The sequence below is a fragment of the Lepus europaeus genome, chromosome 12 (genome assembly GCF_033115175.1).
Source record: "Lepus europaeus isolate LE1 chromosome 12, mLepTim1.pri, whole genome shotgun sequence".
NCBI lineage: Eukaryota > Metazoa > Chordata > Mammalia > Lagomorpha > Leporidae > Lepus > Lepus europaeus.
Genome location: NC_084838.1, coordinates 11069487 through 11086846, shown reverse-complemented (window position 1 = coordinate 11086846; position 17360 = coordinate 11069487). Strand labels below are relative to the sequence as shown.

The 17360-nt window shown below is 45.1% G+C and overlaps 1 protein-coding gene across 1 annotated transcript; it reads left to right on the top strand.

The window, feature by feature from the left end:
• The first annotated feature begins 376 nt into the window (after positions 1 to 376).
• On the top strand, positions 377 to 1294 carry LOC133771161 (olfactory receptor 1G1-like). Its single transcript, XM_062206904.1, has one exon. It carries the CDS (start codon positions 467 to 469, stop codon positions 1292 to 1294), a length of 828 nt encoding a protein of 275 aa, XP_062062888.1. The 5' UTR covers positions 377 to 466.
• The last annotated feature ends 16066 nt before the right edge of the window (positions 1295 to 17360 follow it).

The window sequence follows — 17360 nt, the reverse complement described above, 5'->3', positions numbered from 1 at the left end:
CAAAATAAGCTCTTCAACAAAGGCAAAAATTACAAAAAAAGATCAAGGAGGTTTCTGTAAAGTCGTAAAAGAATTAAAAGGTGGAGGGGTTCATACAGCTGAAAGCCACTTCAGCCTCACGCAGGCACACGTGGGACAACTCGCCGTGTGACAGGATCTGGAAACCAAGCCTCACCCCATCACAGGGGCTGATTATCACGGCCCACAGCCCTCGGGGCTTCCATGCGTGCACACCTGCCATTAGTGCGCCTGCTCCATCTCAACCACCCCTCAAGCAGCACAGGAAGGTTTACCAAAGTCTTGGACTCTGGGACATTTAGAGTTTAACATCACTGATTAAGATTCTCCTCTAATTTCTTCACCTTAGAAAGAAACTAGAAACCACACCATCCTCTCTGGCTTCCTGCTCCTGGGCTTCTCCGAGCACCCACAGCAGTGGCCTCTTCTGTTGGGGCTCTTCCTAGTCATGTACCTGGTCACCATGCTGGGAAACCTGCTCATCATCCTGGCCATTGGCTCGCACCCTCACCTCCACACCCCCATGTACTTCTTCCTGGCCAACCTGTCCTTCGTCGATACCTGCTTCACCTGCACCATTGTCCCCAAGGTGCTGGTGAACATCCACACTCAGGATCACAGCATCTCCTACACTGGGTGCCTCACTCAGATGTACTTCTTCATGGTGTTGGCCCTGCTGGATGACTTCCTGCTGGCCGTGATGGCTTATGACCGCTACGTGGCCATCTGCCTTCCTCTCCACTACACCACGGTCATGGGTCCCCGTCGCTGCCTGCTGCTGGTGGCCGCATCCTGGCTCTGCTCCAACGTGCTGGCCTCTTCACTCACACTCCTGATGGCTCAGATCTCCTTCTGTGCCTCTCATTCCATCCCACACTTCTTCTGTGACGTCCTCCCCCTCCTCAAGCTTGCCTGTTCGGACACCCAGACCTTTCACATCATAATGTTCTCTGAAGCTGCCCTCTCAGGCGTGGTCCCTCTCACCTGTGTCCTGTTCTCGTATGCCCACATCGTGCACACGATCCTCAGGATCCCCTCTGCTGGAGGGAAGCACAAAGTCTTCTCCACCTGCGGCTCCCACCTGACAGTGGTCACTCTCTTCTACGAATCCCTCTTCCTGGTGTATTTCCAGCCCTCATCCTCCTACTCAGCAGGCACTGGAATGGTGGCATCCGTGGTGTACACAGTGGTCACCCCCATGCTGAATCCCTTTATCTACAGTCTGAGGAACAAGGATATGAAGCAGGCTCTGTTGAGACTCCTGGAACGGAGATGATGCTCTGCCCCATTAAAAACTTCTTCTAAACACTAGAAGCCCAGTCTTTTCAATGTGCCTTCCTCCCTAAATTTACACATTACATATTTTGGGGGGAAAATCACATTGGAGACAGAAGCTTTACAAGAAGAACCAACAAAATGAAGACTCTGACTTGGTAGGACCGTTATAAAAGCAGCTAACAAAGCCAGAATTGTGGTGTGGTGAGTTAAGCTGCCACCTGCAATGCTGGCATCCCACATGGGTGCTGGCTCAAGTCCCAAATGCTCCATTTCTGAGCCAACTTCCTTCCTGGAAAAGCAGAGCAGGATGGCCCAAGTGTTTGGACCCCTGTACCCATGTGGGAGACCCAGATGAAGCTCCTAGTCTAAGGCTTTAGCCTGACTGACCAGCCTTCTGGCGAGAGAACCAGCAAATGGAAGGCATGTGTGTGTGTGTGGGGGGGGGGGTACATGACTAGGAAGAGCCCCAACAGAAGAGCCTCACTCCAGAAAGTAGGGAAACACACACACACACACACACACGAAAATGTCAGTAGTCAACTGGAGGCTTCTAAGAAAAAATCTTTTATGACCATGGGAAAATTCCACAAGGTCGCATCCAAGGACAAGAAATGCTGGCAATTCATGCTGTTATCTGGAAGTTGGCCAAGTCACTGGACTTCAGATCCAATTCTTCCCCTGCATTGAAGGATAAGCACCCATGGGGATTTGCTGCAGCACAGAGAACATGGCGCCAAGTAACAGTATGTTTAACCTACGGGCTAAGATACTCTACAAAAGGAACCCAGCATAGAAAAATTAAGACTTGCCTACTATCACACATCTGGCATTTAAACTAAGACTCTGGCAGGTGGGTTGGAGTTTTTTACTAATTTGACCAGATTTTATTCTTTACTTTTCTAACTCTGGCTTATTTTTTCTGCAACAAAAGAAGCCTCATAAGCACTTGGGTAATTACTATTACTCCACAATGAGATGCTAGGATTTATATGACTTCTTCAATTTATTGTGTTTCTGAAATTATTTTTTACTATTACAAATAATGATACAATGAAGATCTTTGAGTAAATCTCATACCTAACTTCTCAACTCAATTTAAATAAGTTTAAGAACTGAAGTTGTGAAGTCATTTTTTTTTCGGGCTTGTGATTTAGATTCCAAACCCTGGTCCACGAGAGCACTGTGTCCTTGGTATCCTTAGCACAATTTCGTGTTCCAACTTTGGACTTCATTGTTGCTAATAAAATAAGCAAAAATGACACCTTTCTAAGTTCTTAGATGGCTGATTATTACCCTAAATCTGCCCATCGATTTTATTTTCTCTTTTACCCTGTCATCTGTTTTAATAATTTATATGCCCAATTTATATTGAACATTTGAACTCTACTCTTTCTTACTCTTAGTAGATTTTCCCCAGTCAGCTTCTTTTCCTTCAAAGTTTTTGATAAAAAGAAAATTATTTAATGGATATGTAATAAATTTCTTCACTGTGATTCTTCTACCAGGATTGTGCTTTCAAAATCCACCTCTATGGAGAGTTCATGGGGACAGGGATTTTTTCCTCCCATTTTCATGTACTGTGTTGCTTAACAATAGCTTCATTGTGATACAATTTGTATACTGTAAAATTTAACCTTCTAAAGGGTATAGTTCAATGATTTTTAGTATGTGGCTTGCTGTCTTGTAATGAAATACTTTATGACTTTTAGGATGATCTCAAAGAGTTAAAGTGGTTTTTTTTAGGATGTTTTTGTATTTATTTGAGAGGTAGAGTTATAGATAAAGAGGAGAGACAGAGAGAAAAGTCTTCCATCTGCAGTTTCACTTCGCAGATTGCAGCAGTGGCTGGAATTGGGCCGATCCAAAGCCAAAAGACTCTTCCAGGTCTCCCATGTGGGTTCGGGTGTCAAGAACTTGGGCCATCTTCCACTGCTTTCCCAGGCCATAAGCAGAGAGCCAGATTGAAAAAGGGGCAGCCGAGACACGAACCAGTGCCCAAATGAGAAGCTGGCACCACAGGCAGAAGCTTAGCCTACTATGCCATGGAGCCAACCCCAATATTTGCTTTCTTACGCCTCTGTTTTGAAAAGTTTCTGCTCTATTCCGTGTCTCACAATTGCTTAAAAATAGGATGCTGACAACATCTAGCTATAACTCACTTATACGTACCAAACACACTCCTCCTCGAGGCCATTCTTACTAATGTTATTTTCCTCTCTGGGGTGCCTTCCCCTCTCCAAACCCACCCAGATTAAATCTCCAGTCACCTGTAGCAAACACTTTCTCACATAGCCTGCTCTGATCACCTGGACACCCTCAATTTCTCTCCTGAGCATCGCTGTCCCTTCAACTATTCCTCTGCTTCCTAACACCCAAAGGGAGTGAAAGAAACTAAGCAGGTAGGCAGGTGCACTTGGGGTTCTCCCAGGCCCTTGCTCACTGCAAGACAGCTGGTGACTAGCTCTGCAGAGTAACTTGAATGTGCAATGGCCTTCTGTAGATCTTCTTTCTTGTTTGAGTCTGAATAACTGTTCTCGGGTGTTTCTCTCAGTGTTCCATGTTCACCTCCCCTACAGCTTTTTATGAGAGGAACTTAGATTTCATAAATACTTAGAGTGGGTATTTTTTAAAGATTCATTTTATTTACTTCAAAGGTAGAGTTACAGAGAGAGACAGACACCCTACCCTCCTTTAAAGGTCATTCCCCGAAATGGCCACGATGGCAAGGAATCAGGAGCTTCTTCTGAGTTTCCCATGCGGGTGGTAGGGGCCCAAGGACTTAAATTATCTTCTGCTGATTTCCCAGGAGCTTTCGCAGGGAGCTGGATCAGAACTGGAGCAGCTAGGACTTGAACTGGTGACCATATGGATGCTAGCATTGCAGCAGCCCAACCAGTAATGCCACAATGTCAGTCCCTCACCATGGTATTAAGTTATTTGTGGGGCCAGTGCTGTGGCGCAGCAGGTTAAAGGCCCAGTCTGCAGCACAGGCAACTGATATGGGTGCTCGTTTGAGTCCCGGCTGCTCCACTTCCGATCCAGCTCTCTCCTATGGCCTGGGAGAGCAGTAGAAGATGGCCCAAGTCCTTGGGCCCCTGCACCTACGTGGGAGACCCAGAAGAGGCTCCTGGCTCCTGGCTTCAGATTGGCACAGTTCCAGCCATTGCAGCCATCTTGGGAGTGAACCAGTGGATGGAGGACTTTCTCTCTCTGCCTCTGCTTCTCTAACTCTGACTTTCAAATAAATAAACAAATCTTTAAAAAAATTATTTGCAGGGCCAGTGCTATGGCACAGCAGGTTAAAGCCCTGGCCTGAACCACAGGCATCCCTTATGGGCACCAGTTCTAGTCCTGTCTGCTCCTCTTCCAATCCAGCTCTCTGCTATGACCTGGGCCATCTTCTACTGCTTTCCCAAGTCCTTGGATCCCTGCACCTGTGGGGGAGACCTGGAGGAAGCTCCTGACTTCAGATCAGCACAGCTCTGGCTGTTGCAGCCATCCAGGGAGTGAACAAGTGGATGAAAGCCCTCTGTCTCCACCTCTCTAAATAAAATAAATATTAAAAACATTAAATAAAAAATAAAAATGTGCTGTTCCTGTGTCCTCCCCTAGAGCAAGCTTGCTCCCTCATTCATTTCCTTCAGATATTTCCTCAGTATCATCTTCTCAAGGTCTTTTTAATATTTATTTTATTTATTTCTCTGTCTCTCCTCTCTTTGTCATTCTTCCAAATAAATAAAAATAAAATTTGCAAAAGACAACCTGCTAAACATGTGGGATAGTTTTATGATCCATAAAACTGAATCAAAATATTTGTTTGAAAAATGAACTTAACCAATTTATTGATCTTTTAAATCACTTGTCTTCATGGAAGTGATAAAATTGACCAAGTAGGGGCCGGTGTTATAGCGTAGTAGGTAAAGCTGCTGCCTAGCAGTGTCAGCATCCCATACGGGTGCCAGTTCAAGTCCTGGCTGCTCCACTTCCCATCATGCTGTCTGCTGTGGCCTGGGAAAGCAGTGGTAGATGGCCCAAGTCCTTGGGCCCCTGCACCCACATAGAAGACCCAGAAGCAGCTCGTGGCTCCTGGCTTCAGATCAGTGCAGCTCCGGCCATTGCAGCCAATTGGGGAGTGAACCAGCAGATTGAAGATTGAAGATCGAAGATCTCTCTCTCTCTCTCTCTCTCTCTCTCTCTCTCTCTCTCTCTCTGTGTGTGTGTGTGTGTATGTGTGTGTGTAATTCTTTCAAATAAATAAATCTTTAAAAAACTGACTATAAACTAGTAGTGGCAGAATCCAACCAAGTTAGTGGAATCCAACCCAGCAAATGAACATCTCTTCTACCTTGTGGTAAAGACTGGGAGCCATAATCAGGGTGAAATGATGTACCAGGGACTTTCACTCTGCCCCGGTTGTTTCTGCTGGTTCACTGCTATGGTTTGACCTGACTCCCAAAGACTTATGTGTGTTCAAACCTTTTCCCCAGTGTTGAGAAGTGGTGGAATCTTCAGGAGTGGGACCCAGCGGGAGGTGGTTAGGTCACAGGTAGCACTGCCAGACCTCAAGAAAAAAAAAAATGGGTGTAGCTCTTGTGGGACCCCAGATAGTTTCCCTAAGAGTGAGGTGTTACAACAGAGTGGACCTGGCCCCTGAATCTCTCTGGCTTCCCGTCTTGTCGTGTGATCTCTTCCATGTACTCCCACCACGGTGATTTTATCTGCCGCAAAGCCCTCACCAGAGTAAGAGCCCACTGCACGAGTCTGACTCTCCAGAATTGCCAGCCAAATAAACTATTCTCATAAGGTCCCCAGAGTGTGGTGTTTTACTGTAATAGCAAAAAATGGACTAAGAGCTGTATGTGTGATAAACACAGAGTTAATACATACTTAATGGTAAAAGGCTGAAAGCTGCCCTAAGTTGAAGTGTAACATCAAGATGCCTGCTCTAATCAGTCCTGTTCAACACTGTTTGAGATTCTAGCCAGAGAAATTAAGAAAGAAAGAAAATAAGTTTGTAAAGAAATTTCACTGGGGGGCGGCATTGTGGCAGGTAAAGCCACCACCTGTGACACCAGCATCCCATATGGGCACTGGTTTGTGTCCCAGCTGCTTTGCTTCTGATCCAGCTCCCTGCTAATGACCTGGGAAAGCAGCAGAAGATGGCCCAAGTCCTTGGGCCCCTGCATCCATGTGGGAAACCCGCAAGAAGCTCCTGGCTTATGTCTGGCCCAGCCCTAGCCATTTCGATCACTTGAGGAGTGAGCCAGTGGATAGAAGATCAATCAATCTCTTTAACTGTGCCTTTCAAATAAATAAAATAAATCTTCAAGAATTTTTCACTAACAATTCCATTGTTCCTTTCTTCTAGTCTTTCTTTGTGATTTTATTGTATTTTTGTAGTGATACACTTTTATTTCATTAACTTTTTCTTTTGTGAAGCTACTATAATGGTTTTTTTCCTTTGTGGTTACCAGAAAACTTTTATAAATATCTTATTTTAATATTCTTTAAGAATTCTTTATTTAAAAGGCATAGTTACAGGTCGGCAGAGTCAGAGAGAGAGAGAGAGAGAGAGCGAAGTCTTCCATCCACTGCTTCACTCCCCAGACAGTTGTAATGGCCCAAGCTGGGCTGATCTAAAGCCAGGAACTTCATCCATGTCTCCCATGTGGGTGCAGGACACCAAGGACTTGGACCATCTTCTAAAGCTTTCCCAGGCCATAACAGAGAGCCAGATAGGAACTTGAACAGCCAGCACTTGAAACAGCACCCATATGGAATGCCAGCACATATTTTAATATTCTACATTAAGCTGACAATAATTTAACTTCTGCTCCTTTCTCCTCTTCTTCTTGTAATCCCATAGTTCAGATATTTGTTTGGTGACATCCCATATGTCTCTTATGCTATCCTCATTCTTTCTCAATATTTTCTTTTGTGTTTAATTTGCCAACTTCAAATGACACCTTGTAGGGCACTGATTTATATTTCTTCTATTCAAATCTTCTATTAAACTCTATTTGAAGTTCAGTTCTGTCATTGTATTCTTCAGTTTCAGGACTTTTATTTCTATTTCTCTATCAAACCTGAGGTCAGGCATTTGGCCTGGAAGTTAACATGCTAGTTAAGATACCTAGATCCCGTATCAGAATACCTGGGTTCAATAGCCAGCTCTGGCTGCTAACTTGAACTTCCTAACACAAACCCTGGGAGGCAGTGGTGAGGTCTCAAGTAATTAGATCACTGCCATCTCTTTGGGAGATCTGGATTGAGTTCCTGAGCCCCAGCTTCAGCCAGGCTCAGCCCTAGCAATTGCAGGCATTTGAGAAATAAATCAGCGAATGAGAGGTCTCTCTTCCTCTCTATTTCTCTCCCCACCCCCTTTTTCCCCTCTTCCCCTCCCTCTCTCCTTCTTCCCTCCCACTCCCCCCCCCAAAAAAAATACTGCTGTAAGATATACTACAGGGTTGTTATAATCAAGCAGCCTGATATTGGCACAAAAATAGACATGTAGACCAATGGAACAGAATAGAAATGTCAGAAATTAACTCACATATGCACAACCAACTAATTTTTGACAAATCATTCCAAGGAGAAAAGACAGCTTTTCAACAAATGGTGTTGGGAAAATTGGATTTCCACATGCAGAAGTTTGAAACAAGACCCCCACCTTACAGCCTATACAAAAATAAACTCACAACAGATCAAGCACCTAAACTTAAGATCTGCAACCATCAAATTACTAAAGGAAAACATAGGGGAAATGCTGCAAGACACTGGCTTAGAAAAAAGGATTTCTTAGATAATATGTCACAAGCACAGGCAATAAAAACAAATGAACAAATGGGATTACATCAAGCTACAAAGTTTCTGCACATCAAAGGAAACAATTAACAAAGTGAAGAGGCAAACAGAATGGAAGAAAATATTTGCAAACTGTGCATCAGATAAAGTGTTAATATCTGAATATATAAGGAGCTCAAGAAACTCAAAAGCAAAGCAAACAATCCAGTTAAGAAGTGGGCAAAGGACATGAACAGACACTTTTCTAAGGATAAAACAGCCAACAGACACATGAAAATACATGTTCAGGATCACCTAGCCACCAGGAAAATGTAACTAAAACCCACAATAAAGTATCACCTCATTCCTGTTAGAATGGCTATTATTCAAAAATCAAAAAATAATACTGGCAAGACTGCAGAGGCAAAGGTAAACTAATACACTGTGGGTGGGACTGCAAATTAGTACAACCATTATGGAAAGCAATACTGAGACCCTCAGAAAACTAAAAATAGATCTGCCATATGACCCAGCTATTCCACTTCTCGGAATAAATACAATCAGTGTATGAAAGAGATGCCTGCATTCCCATGTTTATAGCAGCTCAATTCACAGCTAAGATCTGGAATCAACCCAAATGTCCATCAAATGATGCCCAGAGAAAATGTGGTATACATACCTGATGGAATATTACTCACTCATAAATAAGAATGAAATCCTCACATGTGGATGCAACTGGAGGCCATTACACTAAGTGAAATAGGCCAGACCCAGAAAGACAAAAACCCCATTCTCTTACTTGTGGAAATTAATATAGAGTATCAAAATTGTGTGAATGTCATATAATTTGGTCATTATAAATATTGCTTCCCCGAATCATACCATGGAAATGACAACATACTCTTCTCTCCCCACATTGAAAAAAGGAATGGAGAGAATAATGAGGCCTCTCAGGTACTAATAATATTTTGTTCTTTTTTTTATTTATTTTTTGACAGGCAGAGTGGACAGTGAGAGAGCGAGACAGAGAAAGGTCTTCCTTTTGCCATTGGTTCACCCTCCAATGGCCGCCACGGGCCAGCGCGCCACGGCCGGCACACCACACTGATCTGAAGGCAGGAGGCAGGTGCTTCTCCTGGTCTCCCATGGGGTGCAGGGCCCAAGCACTTGGGCCATCCTCCACTGCACTCCCAGGCCATAGCAGAGAGCTGGCCTAGAAGAGGGGCAACCGGGACAGAATCCGGTGCCCCGACCGGGACTAGAACCTGGTATGCCGGCGCTGCAAGGCGGAGGATTAGCCTAGTGAGCTGCGGCGCCGGCCAATATTTTGTTCTTAATTGGGGTTTTGGTTATGAGTGTACTCAGAGACCAAAAAACTAATTTATCTGCATGCTTATGTGCATTTCTTGATAGGTATACTGTATTTCAATAAAATGTTTTTAAGAGATCCAAATCAGAGAGAGGAAGACAAAATAAGATAAATGTGGAATGTTGGGTACAGCATTTATCTTACTCCACACTTGGGTTCAAATCAAGGCAACTTCTCTGAGTCAAAATGAGTTAGATATTCCGGGGAAGAGTATGATGCTTCATTTGTACTTACATGATCTTAAACAGAAATGCTTTTTTTGCTGTCTGCCATTTTTAAAAAAATGAGATTTTTCAATGAGTAAGAAAGTCGTAATCACTCAAAGAAGGGAATTATGGCCATTTACAGCACCAGAAAGTTCTTGAAAGAAAGATTGCTTCCTGTTTACTTTGCAGCTGAGTTTATCTGTGTCTGTTATTCCCAACTTGATGTTTAGACGGGCAGATTTTTACTGAGTATGAGCTAAATTTTCCTTTCTCACAAATGATTCTAAAAGTAAGACATTGCCTCAATGTTTATAGATAAAATCAGGAGTGTGACAGTGAGGCTCCCAGTTAAGACCACTAAACAAATGAACACAGTGCTTAGTAGATGCTCAACCAGGTCAGAGGGTTCCCATCCCTAAAGAAGCCTGAACCAACGTGGCAGTGACCAAGTAGGTCTTTAAAGAGAGCATATGTGAGCTTTTGGTGCATGCAATGGCCTCAAATTAAATGTATAGAAAGCCCAGAAATTCAAGGAATTGTAGTCACAAAAACAAAAAATCACTCATTGACTTGAAAAGAATAGAGACTACTGAACAGTCTCCATTAAAGATGATTTTGATTTGAAAATTCAAAAGGCTCTAAGTTCCCAACTTTCTACAGATAGCAAACAAAGAAATTATGTTCAAAGGGCCAAGAAAATATGAGAAAGCTTCCAAGACCTCATGGGAAAAAACTGAATTATAGATTGGGGGGTGGGGGAGACACACTGTGGCACAGCAGGTTAAGCCACTGCTTGGGACACCACATCCCATTTGAGAGCCAGTTAGGAGTCCCGGCCCCTCTGCCTCTGACAGCTTCCTGCTAATGAGCACACGGAGATGTAGCAAGTGATGGCTCAAGTACTTGTGTTCCTGTCACCCATATGGAAGATCCAGATGGAGTTCCTGGCCCCCATCTTTGACTTGGTTCAGTCTTACCTGTTGAGGGTATTTGGAGAGTGAAGCAATGGATGAAGGACTTCTATCTCTGTGTGTGTATGTGTGCGTGTCTGTGTATGCATGTACACACGTGTGTCTTTCTACTTTCAAAAATTTTTGGAAATAAAAAATTACTTTCAAAAAATTTTGGTGCAAATTTTTTCCTGGGTCCATTTTTATTAATATAAAAAGAATAGATTTCACAAATTTCATAGATACAATTCTTTTTAAGATTTATCTTATTTATTTGAAAGGTAGAGTTAGAGAGAGAGAGAGAGAGACAAAGAAAGAGAAATAGAGAGAGAGCAGTATCTTCCATTTGCTGGTTCACTCCCCAAATGACTGCAACAACCAGGAGTTTCTTCCAGGTCTCCCACAGTGTGTGCAGGGGCCCAGGCGCTTGGGCCATCCTTGGCTGCTTTCCCAGGCATATATAGCAGGAAGCTGGATTGGAAGTGGAGCAGCTGGGACTCAAACTGGCATCCAAATGGGATACTGGCACTGCAGGTAGTAGCTTAACCCACTTAGGGGTGCTACAGCACCAGCCCCTAAGATTTATTTATCTATTTGAAAGAGTAGAGAGAGAAGAAGAAACAGAGAGAAAGAAAGGGAGAGAAGGAGAGAAAAAAAGGGAGAGAGATTGAGATCTATCCACTGATTCACTCTCCACATGGCTGTAATGGCCAGGCTGGGCCAGGCTGAAGCCAGGAGCTTCATCCAAGTCTCACACATGGGTGCAGGGGACCAAGGACTTGGGCCATACTCTGCCGCCTTGCAAGGTGCATCAGCAGGGAATTGGATCACAAGTGGAACAGGGGCCGGCACTGTGGTGCAGCGGGTTAAAGCTCCAGCCTGAAGCACTAGCGTCCCATATGGGCGCCGGTTTGAGTCCTGGCTGCTCCGTTTCTGATTCGACTCTCTGCTGTGGCCTGGGAGGGCAGTGGAGGATGGCCCAACTTCTTGAGTCCCGGTACCGCGTGGGGAACCCAGAGGAGGCTCCTGGCTCCGGATTGGCTCAGCTCTGGCCGTTGTGCTCATCTGGGGAGTGAACCAGTGGAATGGAAGACCTCTCTCAATCTCTCTGGCTCTACCTCTCGCTGTAACTGTCTTTCAAATAAAATAATTCTTAAAAACAAAGGAAAAAAGAGATCCTTTAAAAAAAGGGGGGGGGGCCTGTGCTGTGTTGAAGCGGATTAATGCCCTGGCCTGAGGCACCGGCACCCCATGTGGGCAACGGTTCAAGACCTGGCTGCTCCACTTCAGATCCAGCTCTCTGCAATGGCCTGGGAAAGCAGTAGAGCATGGCCCAAGTCCTTGGGCCACTGCATCCATGTGGGAGACCCAGAGGGAAGCTCCTGGTTTCAGATCAGCACAGCTCTGGCCACTGCGGCCGATTCAGGAATAAGCCATCAGATGGAGGGCCTCCCTCTCTCTCTCTCTCTCTCTCTCTCTACCTCTCCTCTCTCTGTGTGGCTCTTTCAAATAAACAAATCTTTAAAAAAGGAACAGCCAGGACTTGAATTCACATCTATATGGGATACTGGCATCACATCTCAGCCCACTAAGCCACACTGTCGGCCCTCATAGATACCAGCCTAAGAAGATAACCACACTTCTCTCCCTCCCTCCCTCCCTCTCTCCATCAAGCACCCATCTTCCTTTTTTTTTTTAAAGGTGCAAGATTTATTTTGAAACCCATTAAATTTTTTCATAATATGAATTTTCCTTTCCCCCTTTTAAAATTAATTTTAATATCTAACAATTTTTAACATGTTGCTATATTCATTTATTTGTACTTATTATATACATGCATACTGTTTTCTCTTAAAAAGAGGGATATTACTATCACAAAATGTGGGATTCCTGACAACAATGATGAAACAATTCTACATGGCCTGATTCATTAGCAATATTTGTAACTATATACCAAGTAATATGACATTCACACAATTTGTAGCCTTCTCTCTATAGACAGATAGGTATCAACTTTCACAAGAAGAAATATCATATTTATCTTTCTATATTTGGCTTAAATCACTTAGCATAATCATCTCCAGTTCCATCCACTGTGTTGCAAATGTCAGGATTTCCTTCTTTTTTAAGGCTGAGTGACATTCCATCATGTAAATCGGGGACAAGGAACCTCTTCTCCGCCAAGGACCATCTGAATATTTATAACGCCATTTGCAAGACACACAAAATCATCAACTTAAAAATCAACCTTGGGGCCCACAGTGTAGCTTACTGGGTTAAGCCTCCACCTATAGTGCTGGAAATCCCATATGGGCACCAGTTCAAATCCAGGCTGCTCCACTTTTGACCAGGAGGAAGCTCCTGGCTCCAGGCTTCAGATCAGCCCAGCTCCAGACATTGCAGCCATCTGGGAAGTGAACCTGGGGATGGAAGACTTCTCTCTGCCTCTTAAATAAATAATTCTTCTGTGCATCTCCTTGTCCATTGCTAAATTACTTTCCAAATTACGGTGATTTTTAAGTCTTTTTTTTTAATTAGCTTGCTGTATTTGGTCAAACATTTGATTAATTCACCCCTAATGTGATGGCTGGAACCGCTTCTCTTTGGTGAGGCATATGATGTTAACTGGTATTGATGATGTTGATGTTTGCAACTGCTTTTCCAGGTTTGCCTTGGTCATTTCGGAGCTCAGCTGACTCTTCCCCTTTTTCTTAAGGGGGGGGGGGGAAAGATTTGAAAGGCAAAGGCAGAGAGAGAGATCATTCATCTGCTTTTTTACTACCTACATGACCTCAATGGCCAGGGCTGGGTCAGGCTGAAGCCAGCAGCTGGAAGCTTCCTCCAGGTGTCCCACATGAGTGGCAGGGGCCCAAGCACTTGAGCCATGTTGCACTGCTTTCCCAGGTGCATTAGCAAGGAGCTGGATTGGAAGCGGAGCAGCCAAGACACAAACAGGCACTCATGTGGGATTCAGGCACTGCAGGCGGTCTGCCACGGTGCCAGCTCCCGTAATGTGAACCCTTGAATAGAACGGCTCACAGCAACAAGTTGTTCTGAACACACATGCATATTTCAACGCATGCCTCCTCCAAGTGAGATCCATCATTGCTTATGCGACGCTTCTGGAACTCAAGCAGCGGGAGGTTGCTGCACCTGGCTTCCAGCTCATCACGGCTTGCAGCTGAGTGACTGTAGGGCATCAGCACATCAGCTGGTTCCACTGTGGGCAACGAATCCATTAACTCCCAACCCAGCCTCGTGCCTCCCGCAGAGGGTCAACTACTAGCGAAGACCGGAATTTTCCGCAAATAGGAGCAGGATTTATTTAACAGTGGAGGGAACAGACACACATTCACGTGTGGGTTACCCAACACAGAGGAACACCTAATATGAGTCAGCCAGAGTCGCCTGGAAATGAGTGGGAAAAGAAAAACCAACAACAGTACCTCCAAGCCAAGACGGGAACGGTTCAGCCCAGAGAAGAGAGGCAGGTCCTGAACAGCCCCGTAACGGAGAGACCACCCTCTCTTGTCCGTCCCCTCCTTTTATAGGGAAGGGGGTGGTCCCCCCCCAAGCGGATATGGCCCAGGCTGGGGTCTGAGCATGCGCCCTGGCGCGGACGCATGCATCTTGGGAAGGTGGGCGTGGCAAGCCTACAGTCAAAGAGACAGCGTCACGTGGCCGGGGTGCGGGAGTTCCGGCGTTCCGGCCTTCCGGAGTTCCGGAGTTCCGGGGTTCCGGAGTTCCGGAGTTCCGGCTCCCTTAAACTTCAGCTAACTGCCCAGGACGTCCTGTCCGCTCCGTGTTGAATGGTGTGGCGAAGACGTCCAGCTCCATTTGCTTGTTTTCCACATCCTTGAAGCTTTCCTTCAGGGTCACCAGCATTCAGCTGTAAATCATTTCAGGTCTGAGAGCAGCTGGGGCCCTGCCGCGTGAGGTCTTGGTGCTGCGCGGCCCCACGGCCAGGCCACTCGCTGTCGCCGGGCTCCCCGACAGGGCTTCCCTGCCTCTCCGCGAGCTGCCTGGCTTCACCCCGCAGGTCCTAACAGCTCGCGAGGGATGAATCAGGTCACTGCTCTCAGAGCTGAGATCGCCCAGCAAGTCCTTAAACCGGCGGCTACCAAACCTTGTTTTTGACAAAATGTCCGCACGACACTACCGCTACGACAGAGGCTGGGGGTGACGCAATGGCACGCGATTTTTTTTTTTTTTTTTTTTAAGATTTAGTCTATTTATTGGAAAGACAGTTACAGAGAGGTAGAGACGGAGAGAGGTCTTCCATCCGCTCCGCAATGGCCCCATCAGCAGGGAGCTGGATCAGAAGAGGAGCGGCGGGGGCCACGGACTGGTGCCCCTATGGGATGCTGGCGGCGCAGGCAGAGGCTTAACCTACCGCCCTGGCACCAGCCCAGTGGCACATAACTAAATCACTTGCATCAAGACAGAGGATTCAGTTCTTTCTGGACAACCGCAATTGAGCCTTTATGCAAGGCAACCGTGGCTAGGGCTCCATCTGTAGTAAAGCCACTTAACTTTTCACATGTTAGCTTTTTTTTTTTTTTTTTTTTTTTCACTGATAAAAACACGCCCCTCAAACAAGTCCTTAACTCTTGTAGCATCATGCACTGGCTCCCAGGGACAGCACTCACTCCCTATGTCAAACTCTGCAGTTATCCCATGAGTGAAAGCGGCCAGTTGGGCAGTATTATTACGTCTGTTGTCTCATCACAAGCCAGACAGCAAAATTGAAAACCTGCAGAATTCTCCAGTGTTTTTTCAATATCTTACGCTAGGTCAGCAGTATGATAGGAGACAGTTCTCCGGGACGCACACTCTGCAGCAATTTTACTTGGCTGCTAACGACCACCGGGCTCTCGTTCACAAACTCTCGCTCCACAGGAGGCTCCACTCAATGTGATTAGCTTGCTCTCTACATAACTCATCTGAATCGCGTTGTCTCTGTCACAACCAGGCTTGTTGAGATTCCAGACTCTGCTGAAGAGCACTGATTTTATCCAGATGCACTTGGCCTCCCAATTCATTGAGTTGAGTCTGTTTGGAGCTGTGATGTTGCTCCAGGTCGGCTTTTCTCATTGCACCCAGGAACCCTGAGTCTAGTGCATTGCCAAATAGGCACCCAGCTTCACCTTTGACGTCAATTAGAAAGTAATCATTTGTCCATTGTTTGGAAAAAAGGAAACTCTTAAACTTTTCTTTCTAGTCATTTATAGGATGTCACACCACTTAAGTTTTTGATAACTATCCAATGTGTGTCACCAGTGATGCAATTATTTTGCTTTGATTGCTGTTCTAATCCTGCAAGTTGGATTTGAAATGTATCCAGCATTCATACCATCAACTCCTGAGGTCTTTTTGTAATTCCCCTAATCTTCCTCTGAGATTCTGTTTTTACAAGGATTGTTGATTATGGATATGTGGTTAAAGATTGGGTTGGAGTTACCATTTGTTGACATTATCATCAGTCATTGGAAGCCACCTCATCGATGTTGCAAGGAATCATCTCATCGCTACTCACCATCATGGGTTCCCTGTGGGTTCGCCACAGTGTGTTAACACTTTTGCAACATGTACACTCCCAGGCTGCCTGGCATGGGCTGTCCTCTGAGTCACTGTAATACAGGCAGACGGGCCACAGGCAGCCAATGAGAGCCATATGTGTTTGTCCTGTCACGTACTCCTATGTATCCTGTCCATCCCATAATAGACAATCCTTGCCTGTCCCTCAAAATTTACCTTGTTATTATTTTTTTATTTTTATTTATTTGACAGGTAGAGTTACAGACTGTGAGAGGGAGAGACAGAGAGAAAGGTCTTCCTTTTCCATTGGTTCACCCCCCAAATGGCCGCTACGGCCAGAGCTATGCCAATCCGAAGCAAGGAGCCAGGTGCTTCCTCCTGGTCTCCCATGCGGGTGCAGGGGCCCAAGCACTTGGGCCATCCTCCAGTGCCCTCCCGGGCCACAGCAGAGAGCTGGACTGGAAGAGGAGCAACCGGGACTAGAACCCAGAGCCCATATGGGATTCCGGCGCCGCAGGCGGAGGACTAGCCAAGTGAGCCATGGCACTGGCCCTACCTTGTTATTATTTTATTCACTTCATACGAATTGATGTTGCTATGAAAAAAAAGTTCCTAGATTTATTGAATTTCAAGTCCTGCCCAGGTTGCTTTGGCAAGACCAGACCAAATGATCTGACAGTCCTGTACCACCCGAGGGCCAGATGTCCCCTAGCCCTGGCCTACATACACCACGTTTTCTTCATCTTCAGCTGATGGACATCTAGGTTGAGCCCTTATCTTTGCTACCATGATTTGGGCTGCTGTAAATGTGAGAGTGTAGGTATCTCTTTCAAATGTTGATTTCATTTCCTTTGGGGATATTCCCAGAAGTGGGATAGCTAGATCTTATGGTAGATACAATTTTAGTTTCTTGAGGAATCTCCATACTGCATTCCATAATGATTGTACTAATTTGCCATCCCACCACCAGTATATTAGGGTATCCTTTTCTCTACAACCTTGCCAACATTTCTTATTTATTTATTTATTTATTTTGAGACCATCTGCTCTAACTGGAATGACCCATAAACTTTTCAAAGACCCATTGTGTGGATGGATTTCAAAGCTTTTTTGCCCCAAAATAAACTTATCTTTTAATTCCATTTTTCATGAAATTTTGAAGCCTCCATGTATGCTTAATTGGCTTATTCATCTATTTATTCTTCAGGGTTGACCCAA

Bases quoted from the DNA above. Each gene is read 5' to 3' on its own strand.
- LOC133771161 (XM_062206904.1), top strand. From the start codon at position 467: ATGTACCTGGTCACCATGCTGGGAAACCTGCTCATCATCCTGGCCATT.